Below are 10,879 nucleotides of genomic sequence, written 5' to 3'. Positions count from 1 at the left end.
TAACCTAACCTAACCTAACCTAACCTAACCTAACCTAACCTTTTTTTTTTTTTTTTTTTTTTTATAGTGGAGAATGCATTTAGGCATACCCAGTGCGCTCGGGGAAAGGGCCCTGGGTTATGTCGGACTCACACCGCAGAATGCGGCGACTACCGACTAAACTCCACTGTGTTCCGTCGCTCCGCTATATTGGCAGGGTCGCGGGTATTTGGTGTAACCGCTTCCGTAACCCTGTCAGCGGCAGCCTATTTTTTATATAGGCCCATCGCGATTTAGACCTGGCTAGTGTTCGCCAGTTCCTCCTTCCTGGGGGGCGGCGTGAACGGAACACGTCTCACGCCGCCTCACCGCACCGGACGATGGATTATGTCCCCGTTCCACCGTCCGGCACCCAACATTAGGGAAGCAAGTCGCGACCGTGTACAGCGGTCGCGACTCGGCGACTGCGCCCAATAAGACGTCGCCGCCGAATAGGATCCGCGTTGGGATCTCCCTCGCGGACCCGCTCTGCTTCCTCCTTCTGCGACATCACATCTTCACAGAATGTGATAGCCGCGCGCCACGTTCTGTCGCTGCCAACCATTGCGCGAGCTATGGAAGGCAGGGAGAGATCAGGGCCGACGACTGCGACTAGGTGAGCACGGGGCTCGGACCACGCGGGGCACACGGCGAGAGTGTGGTCTGCCGTGTCCTCCGGACTGTCACACCAATGGCAAGCCATTTGCGGCTCCCGCCTGGCGACTTTGCACAAGTACCACCCGAAACAGCCGTGTCCGGACAGCACCTGTGTCAGGCGGAAGGTAATTGCCCCATGCCGCCTGTCGCACCACTCGCGTAGGACCGGTCGAATAGCTTCGACCGTCCTCGCTCCTGCGCTGGGCCTCTCGAGCCGGCGTTCCCACTCCCTGAACCGCCGCTCGAGAGCATCAGCCCTCCATTGCTGGACTTGCTCCAGATATGGATTAATTCCATGCGATCTGGACGCCGTGACGCGGCGATAAACGTCCGCCAGCATCTCGGCATCCAGGTCCCACGGGGGCGTCCCAGCCATGACACACGCGGCCTCGAAGGACACTGTGCGATATGCCCTCACGACTCTGAGCGCCATGACCCGCTGCGGTCTACGCAAGTATGGTCTGGTACGGACGCTCAAAGAGTCGGCCCAAATGGGCGCACCATAGAGGGCCATGGAGCGAATGACGCCGGTGTAAAGACGACGACACGCACCCCCAGCCCCTCTTAGATTCGGGAGCAGACTTCCAAGTGCCCCGGCCACCCCAACAAGACGGGGGGCGAGGCGACGAAAGTGCTCCACAAATGTCCACCGGCTGTCCAGCACGATGCCCAGGTAGCGCAAAGTGGAACCGACGCCGATGGACGTGCCACCCACCTGGATAGCTGAACCAGCCGCCTGCGCCCTTCGACGGCCGCGAAACAAAATTGCCTCTGACTTGTTCAGAGCGACCTCTAAGCCAAGTCGTTTGATTCGGCGCACAACATCCGCCACACCAGCGGTCGCAATGAGGGCTGCCTCCCTGTACGAGGCCCCGCGTGCAGTTACCAGGGTGTCATCCGCGTAGCAAAGCACGCTGACACCCGGTAGATAAGTGGCACGCAGGACCCAGTCGTAGCCGATGTTCCACAGAAGGGGCCCAAGAACCGAGCCCTGTGGAACACCGCACGTCACTTCCTTTTCTAGCCACCCACTACGCGCGGGGTACGCCACAGCCCTCTCCGATAAGTAGGACTGCAACAAGCGCACCATATACCCGGGCACGTTGTGATAGCGGAGCGCTTCGATCACGCAACTCCACGGCAGAGTGTTGAATGCGTTGGCGATGTCAAGGGACACCGCCAAAAGCACTCCGCCTTCATTATCTGCATGATCAGCGAGGTTCCGCAATTCAGCAATCGCATCGATAGTGGACCTTCCCCGGCGAAATCCAAATTGGTTCTCGCTTAGGTCCGGCCCCACTCCCTCCAGATGGTCGATGAGGCGAGCTGCGAAGACGCGCTCAAAGAGCTTGCTCACCTCATCGAGCAGCACGATCGGCCTATAAGCCGAGGGCGAGTCGCGCGGGCGTCCCTCCTTCTGCAACAGGACCAAGTTCCCGGTTTTCCACCTACGGGGAAATTGGCCCTGTTGGAGGCATTTTGTGAACAGCTGTTCCACCCTGGGTCCAAGAGATTCTAGCGCCAGCACCCAGGCCCGCCCGGGAACACCGTCAGGGCCGGGGGCGGCATTCTTCGCCTTAAGGCGCTCTACTGCCACAGCGAGCTCGTTGCGAGTGACTGGAGGGACATTTTCGTTGTTGAGCTCCTCCTGCGCAGTCATCGTGGGTGCCATCGGTGGGGGAGAATGTCTTCCCCGACTTGGAAACAAGGACGTCACCACTTGCTCCAGAAATCGTGGCTCGAAACTTTGAGACAAGGGCGGGGCCCAAGGGCGAAGCTTTTGCCTCACCCTCTTATACGGCCGACCCCAAGGTTCGCGGTTCAAACTCTCGAGCATCTCTTCCCATGCACGGGTCTTAGCGCTGCTGATGGCGTGCTGCAGAGACACAATGCAGTCCCTATAGACGGCGTATAACCGCGCTTCCTCCTCTTCGTCACGCCGCCTACGGCGCCTGTGCCTGGTGTACGCCCGCCTCGCAGCCACGCATGAAGCACGCAGCTGGGCAACATCGGCGGACCACCAGTACATTTGGCGCCTACGTGGAACCGACCGCACCCTCCGCATGCTCGCGTCGCACACCTGAGACATAGCTTCGGCAAGCCAAGTGGCCTCCTCCTCTACGTTTTCGCCGCCATTCTGCTGCGACGGGAGCCAAGCCTGCACTAAGGCAGCCTCAATGAGGAGCTCCCTATCGAGGCTACCAAGTGCCCAGCGTGGACGACAATCGCCAGGGGGGAATTGACTGGGAGCCGTCGAGGGCGTGGAGACGCTAAACCGGATATAACGGTGATCCGAGAGCGTCTCCACGTCCAAAAGAACCCTCCAGTCTTGTATACGACGAGCGAGAGGGGGGCTCGCAAACGTGACATCCACAATGGATCCACCCCTCTGCCGAACACACGTTAATTCTGCTCCACGGTTAACAACCGTCAGTCCCGACGCAACTGCCCAGTCAGCGAGTGTCGAGCCACGTATATCACTTGCCACGCAGCCCCAAGACACCGACTTGGCGTTCAGGTCCCCGGCCAGAAGTACAGATTGAGGTTGTGCGAAGTCTAGCAGATCCCTCAGCTCAACCAAGAACTGCTCGAAATCGGCGAGGCAGCGGTTCGGCGAGAAGTACGCCCCCACAACGGTGAAGCCATTGACAACCGCCGAGACGCATCCCCGTCGCCTTATGATTTGCTCAAGCTGTGTGTCGCCTTGAGCAACCAGCGCCACCAAGCCATCCAGATCGCCCACCCAGTTATCCCGGGGGGGCAGATTGTATGGCTCAGACACTACCGCCACGTCAATCTCCCACTCTGCCAGACTCTGATGTAAAAGGTCCTGGGCCCTGGCACAGTGGTTGATGTTGGCCTGTAGAAAACGCAGTGGGGCCATTACTGCGTTTCCATGGCTGCCTCCGTTTGCGGTACCTCATCAGGCACCGGAGCAGAGCGTGATGGCGTTGGAGCGCCATCTTGCTTCCGCATTCCACCTCTTTTAGGCTTCGGGGCCTTACAGGCTGCGCTTCCAAGCCGATGCTCTGCCGGTAGCTTTGCCTCCGTGCATAGGGCACAGCGAGCGGAGGCGGCATCGCATCCACCAGCTTTATGGCCTGTTTCACTGCAGCGGAAGCAAGTGGCACTCCTGTCCGTCGGCGAGGAGCACGTGGCGCTGACATGGCCCACCTCCAGGCAGCGGTAACAGCGCAGGGGCTTCTGCTCGGTGAGAGAGACTTTCGCCGAAGCCCACCCAACCATTACGCGCCCCGCCTGCGCCAGCTTCTTCGCCGCAGTCACCGGGCAACTAACCCAGGCTGATACAGCACCTCGGGGGCCCGTGCGCAGGCCACCACACTTCACATGCTCCGCGGTACACTCCCCTGCGCGCGATACCGCAGCCGCAATGTCCTCGACTGTGGCCGAGTCATCCAGGCCAGTGATTCGCAGGTCTGCGCACTTGACCGGCCTGGACACCTTAACGTTATCCTCACCGAGGACCTCCCGCAATTTGGCGGCAAGGGAGTCCGCTTCCTTGGTGCTGGTAGCACCGGGGATCTCTAGTATCCTGGCACCAGTGACAGCGCGCTTAAAACGCATTGCACTGATGCCAATTTCGGCGAGGTCTATTCCACGCCGCGCCTCCGTTAAAACACCGGCGTAGGTTACGCCACGCTCCTTCGCACTCGGCTGCAGGGTAAGGACGACAGCCGAGGAATTCGGAGCGTGGAGCTTTCGCGACTTCTTCTTGCGGGACTTAGCCGCAGGCTTCTTCCCTTTCCCCTTATTTTCTTTTCCTCGCTTTCCGACCACAGTCCACTCTCCGACCTTTGACGGCTGCTGCGGGAGGCCGGATGACGTGGCCAGCGTATCTTTTCTGGGGGGCTTTGAACCCGCCGGATCAGGCTGCACGGGGACCCTTTCCTTCCCCTTCGCCAATTTCTTTTTCCTCTTCTTCGAGGTTGCCTCGATCTCCAAAGCTGGGACCGCCGTCTGCTTCGCGGTTTTCTTAATTGCGGGCCCAGACACCGATCTACCGGGTTGCGATGAAGCCGCAACACCTGCATATGTCCTCGCCTTTGATGGAGGGGGCGGTGCGAGGTCATCAGCCATCGCTTGTTCAGCCGCCTTTGCCGCTTTCCTGCTATCTGCCGCCAGTGGAGGTCTTATGCGCTTTTCCGGCAGCAGACGCTCCTCTAGAGCCTCAAATCTCGCGTTAATCATTGCTCCGACCTGGCGCAAGATATCCGAATCTTGGGGCTGAGCAGGCAGCGACGAGCCCTGAGAGGCCTTCACCTCTTGGAGTTCCCTTTTCAGGGAGTCGAGCTCCACCTGTAGGCGGGAATTGGCTGCCTGCAGCAATCTCGTCTCCTCAGAGACAGTGTGTTTCTCTAATAGAGCTACTGACTGCTCAATGTCATCGTGGGCCAATTTCAAGGCCTTTTTGAAAGTGCCCTTGAGATTTGATGACTTGGTCATCACCTTCACGATTGCAGCCAGGTCATCGGCAATGCGGCGACTGAGAGCCTCCGACGTGTTTGTCTTTGCTGGAATGGGAGGGAGAGGAGCGCTAGCTTGCGCCACTTCAATGCGCTCGGCGCACTCAGCAACCTCCTTCTCGGCCTGCGCCTCCAACTCCCTCTTACGCAACCTCGTCATATCGAATGTGGCCTCGCGCCGAGTGGCGCTTGAACCCGATGGGCGGCCCTTCCCTCTTTTTGAGGTGGTCTTAATAAATGGGGATGTAAAAACCCCTGTGCCATCCTCTGTGTCGGAACCAGAACAGCTGGTGTCCAGCGTCCGCTTCCGCCACAGCCTGTCTTTTCCATCCGTTTCTATGATGCTGTTGACAGAGCTGGAGCTTGAACGCAGCACAGCCCTGCCCCGCCTTGTCTCGACACGCGCCGGAGACATACTTCCGTCAGTGTCTTCGAGGTCATAGAAGTTTTCAGTGTCCATAATTGTGTGTTTGCTAAAGTCGTCGTTGATCGGTTCAGAGTTAAAGGACATTTTTGTTCCCACGAGTATGGGGGATATAAAACGTCCATCCGGGCGGTGCCCCCTGCACCCGGATAACCCTTTTACACCATGGAGGTCGGGCGGTATCCATGGGTGTACACAGCTAAAAGCTCACGCTCTCCCGAGCCAAACTGTCCAGGAAGGACAGGAAATCCACGCCGCTGGACTACAACGCAGATTTGAGGGTTTTTGATGAGGTGTCCTTCCTCTCAGGCCAGCCGATTAAGGCAAGCCTCCTGGTCCGTCGTAGCTGCTAGACGTGACAACAACACTACGACGGATAACAGGTTGCCCGACGGGAGGCCGAAGCCTCTAACCAGGCGACAGAAAAGCCTGCCGCCCAGCCCGCCGCGCCGCGATTGATACAACCGCCATCCATCGCTGCAAAGCAGCCCGTCGTCCAGTAGGACTAAATCGTCCGCAACCACTGGTCGCCATACCTCGCCGCAAAAGCAGCACTGTTCGAAAACAAACCCAGCAATTTCTCTGCAAAGCAGAGATTGCAACGAGGACGTGGTAGCCCTCGAGTTCCTCCACGCTGATTTTGGTCCGCGCCGGCAAGACCACCGGTACCCCCCATATCTGGGAGGCCTTCCCCTATCCGCCACCTGAGGACGCGCCCGATGGGAGACCAGAAACTCCACACGGGAACCTAACCTAACCTAACCTAACCTAACCTAACCTAACCTAACCTAACCTAACCTAACCTAACCTAACCTAACCTAACCTAACCTAACCTAACCTAACCTAACCTAACCTAACCTAACCTAACCTAACCTAACCTAACCTAACCTAACCTAACCTAACCTAACCTAACCTAACCTAACCTAACCTAACCTAACCCAGTCATTTGCCCGAACGCGGTCCGTTGACAGCTAAATCGCATCGCTCCTGAATTTATTTTTTGCAAAAGTGGTATTTTTTTTTTTTCATCTTACACACTAGTGTTGTATACCAGTGGATGCGCGCTTGGACAACAGATACGGACGCGAAAACGGTTTTAAAATCGAGTGAGCCTGTGAAAAGTTATTACGAAAAGAAATTTTTACTAAATTAACAAAAGTACGGCGTCGCTGGGAAGTCCCGATTTATATCGGGGACTTCGCGAACCGGAACTGTAGTGTTGTGGGTATTAGTGAAACGAGTGCCTGTGAAAATTTTGGGATTTTTAGGACCCATACATAAGGTAAAACAAACAATTTTCGGCAAGCCGGGCGGTGGCAATCCTCCCTAACTCAGTGCATGGTGAAACGATACAAGTGCAAATAGACGCGTCTTATCAAAATAAAGGTTGTGGTTTTTGTCCCGGGGAAATCGGTTGGAAATTGGCGAAGATAGACACCAAAGAGTGTTTTAACCTAAAAGTAGAAACTTTCTTCCGCCAAAACTTTACTTTTCTCCTTTCCCCCCACCGTGTTTCCTACTTAAATTAGTGCTGGGATATTCCATACACCTTCCCGCACAAAGATAATAAATTATCTTAACTCCTCATAACGTATTTCGGGAGAAATATCTAAGTAGGTCACGGGTGCAATCAACAAAACAGTAAACACGTGGTGGCGAATTAATGTTTTCTTTTTAACCTAATTTATATTTTGTATTTGTATATTAGTATTTTGTAAAAATAGACCAGCTACATCATTTTTGGTGTAGCTGTTAGACTAAGGTATTATAATATACTGAGTGCTTAGGGACCATAATTATATCACACAACACAATAATATTATAATATTATTATCTTTTATTCATATGTATTATTTGTCCATATATGTATTCATTTTGATCTTATCTATATATTAATTCTATCTTAAATCATAAACAGGCGACTCCCCTATTGGGAGACCTGATAGTCTTAAGTAATAATAATAATTATTAATTATTGACTTGAGTGGTTAGTACTGACTAGCTAGCTTTAGTAAGCTAGTGCTAGCTTAGTAGGTCGAACCGTACGATAATATTATCGTATAACTTATAGATTGACTTTTAAACTGAACTATAGACTATAATACTTATGAGGTATTACTAATATCATATTATTAGTATTTGCTGCTCATTTCCATTTTTATTTTATTTTATTGTAATCACTGACAGGTGCCTCCCCTATTGGGAGACTGATTAAGTATAAGTATTGACTTTTTTTTTTTTTTTTTTTTTTTTTATTGTTGACCAATTGTAATTATTACGGACGTATTAATATTTTATTATCAGTGACCTATTAATATTTTATATTTTTATTTTATATTATATTTTTATATTATTATTTTATATCTTATATTTATATCTGTGATATTTATTTTAATTGTAATTTTGGACAGGTATCTCCCCTATTGGGAGACCTAATAGTGTTAAGTTGACCATTTTTAACTATCAGTGACCTATTAATACTTTATATTTTTATATTAATATTTTATATCTTATATTAATTATATCTGTGATATTAATTTTTAATTGTAATTATTGACAGGTATCTCCCCTATTGGGAGACCTAATAGTGTTAAGAATAATTATTATTGACAGGGGTTTTTTTTTTTTTTTTTTTTTTTTTTTTTTTTTTTTTTTTTTTTTTTCTTTTTTTTTTTTCCCCTAAGTCATCATGATCCACACTCCCCAGAGGCGTGCCAGTGACACGTTCACTATCTCCGAACCAGTGAAGAAGCCTGCAACACCTAAAAGTCGGACTGCAGAAGGGAAAGCCCTTCTGCTGAAAGGGAAAGCCCACCTGCGGGAGTCCCGAAATCTAAAGACTGATATAAAAGACGGGGTAATTACGGCGCTAGAAAGGATGTATGAAATAATAAAAGAGATTGAATTTGAACTCACCAATGCCAGGGCTGGTAGCGGAGGGCGTAGTGGGGACCCTATACATCCCCCCCCGCCATCCGATGCTGGCCCCAGCGTAGTTGACGACGCATTGGTGAGAAATCTGGACCTAAGTGAAGGAATGAAAGAAAGTATGAAAGAGATGATGACAAGAATGGAAGATATGAGAGTAAGCATGCGGGAGAATGAAAATAAAATGGACAAATTAAGCTCGCTTTTGGAGGGCAACATGACTGTCGCCAAAACGGCGAGTTATGCGGGCGTTGTCTCGAAGGGAGTCATAGAGAAACTCCCCGAAGCAAGAGCCCTGCATTCGGTCATGGTGTCATCCAAAGACGAACAAGAGACGGGTGATGAGGTGTTAGAAATGATCAGAAAGACTGTGGATGCAAAGGACGGATGGGTGAAAGTAGAGAGGGTAAGAAAGGTGAAGAACAGGAAGGTGGTCGTCGGCTGTGCGAATGAGGAAGAAAGAATCAAGGTGAAGGAAAGGCTGAGAAAGAATGAGGGATTAGTAGTGGAAGATGTAAAAAATAAGAGCCCTCTACTAGTCTTCAGGGATGTAATGAAATGCGAAGTTGACGATTTCGTCACAGCATTCAGTAATCAAAATGCAAGCATCCTTGAGGGCCTGAAGGGGGAAGAGAGAAAGGTAGAAGTAGCGTACGTGATGAAAGCAAGGAACCACCTCCAGAACCACGTAGTGGCCAGGGTGAGTCCACAGGTATGGAAGAGATGCACGAGTGAAGGATACGCCCATATAGGGCTAAGTAGAGTGAAAGTGATGGATCAAAGTCCGTTAGTGCAGTGCTCGCGCTGTCTTGGGTACGGGCATACGAGACGAATGTGTAGGGAGGAGAAGGAACGATGCAGCCACTGCGCCGGTCCTCACATGAAGACCGAGTGCGACAAGTGGCTGCGGGGAGAAGTGCCTCAATGCATCAACTGCATAAAGGCTAAGAAAGGCAGCGCAGAGCACAGCGCCTTTGACAGAGAGTGTACGGAAAGAAAGAGGTGGGATGCTCTGGCCAGATCGGCGGTAGCGTATTGCTAAGGTTGCCCAAGGTGAGTCCTTCCAGTACCGAATGCTGCAGGCCAATCTCCAGCGGAGCCAAATCGCCACACGGGAGCTACTGCTCGAAGCCACCAAGCGTAAGGCATGCGTAGCATTGCTGCAAGAGCCCTACGTTGGTGGGGCGAAAAGTATGAGGACATACAATGGAGTGAGGATCTTCCAGAGCGAAGGGGAAGGGGGTGGAGCAGTAAAGGCGTGTATTGTAGTACTCGACGACACACTGGATGTCGAACTACATACACGCCTTAGCAGTAACAACATCGTTGTGGCCACTCTCAGAACCAAAGCCTGGGAGATGATTGTAGTGTCCTTCTACTTCGAGCCCGATAAACCAGTGGGGCTCTACCTGGACCATCTTAGGCGGATAGGGAGTGAGCTGGGTATCCATAGGATGGTCCTGGGAGGCGATGCGAACGCAAAAAGCCCGTGGTGGGGTGGCGAAATGGAAGACTCGCGAGGAAGAGATGTGTCTGCTGTACTGGAAGAAATGGGAATGCACATACTCAACACCGGGGACATCCCTACGTTCGATACCATTAGAGGTGGGAAAAGGTACTCTAGCTACGTGGATGTGACAGCGTGCTCCGACGATCTGCTGAACCGAGTGGACAACTGGAGGGTTGAGGAGAGTCTCACGAGCTCGGACCACAACGGCATATCCTTCGGCATCAGACAACATAAATCCACAGGCACGAACATAATACGAACTACACGCATATTTAACACACACAAGGCAAACTGGACTCAGTTTCATGAGAAACTGACCCAGCTGATGTCGGACAGACAATTAACTATACAAGACATAGACACAATACACAGCACACAACAAATAGATGACGCAATAGACAGATACACTGAAGCAATCACACAGACATGCAGAGACACAATGCCGACCAAAAAACACACACAGAAATTCACCTTGTCGTGGTGGAATGATGAGCTCGCGCAGATGAAGAAGCAGGTGGCCACGAGGAGACGCAGGATCCGAAACGCAGCACCTGATCGCAGAGACCGCGTGGTTGGATTGTACCTGGAAGAAAGAGAGATGTATGAAAAGGCAGTGAAAGAAGCGCAAGAGAAGAGTTGGAAGGAGTTTTGCCGGAAACAGGATAGGGAGGGGGTCTGGGAGGGCATCTACAGGGTGCTTAATAGAGCCACAGGGAGAGAGGAGGATCTGCCCCTTTCGAGGGGCGGTGAGACCCTCGATGCCCGGAGCTCGGCAGGACTGTTGGCGGAGACCTTCTACCCCGAGGACCAGGAAAGTGGTGAAAGTGAGGGACATCGTCGGGTGCGCGGGTGTGCGGA

The 10,879-nt window shown here is 52.3% G+C and overlaps 1 protein-coding gene across 1 annotated transcript; it reads left to right on the top strand.

The window, feature by feature from the left end:
* The first annotated feature begins 8,272 nt into the window (after window positions 1–8,272).
* On the top strand, window positions 8,273–9,553 carry LOC149911429 (uncharacterized). Its single transcript, XM_090117867.1, has one exon. It carries the CDS (start codon window positions 8,273–8,275, stop codon window positions 9,551–9,553), a length of 1,281 nt encoding a protein of 426 aa, XP_089973993.1.
* Window positions 9,554–10,879: the final 1,326 nt, after the last annotated feature.

The sequence above is a fragment of the Colias eurytheme genome, chromosome 1 (genome assembly GCF_061535395.1).
Source record: "Colias eurytheme isolate Ceu_HAF_F1 chromosome 1, ilColEury1 Martin Lab GWU primary, whole genome shotgun sequence".
In the NCBI taxonomy this organism is placed as follows: Eukaryota; Metazoa; Arthropoda; class Insecta; order Lepidoptera; family Pieridae; genus Colias; species Colias eurytheme.
This window is presented reverse-complemented; position numbering and strand designations above follow the sequence as displayed.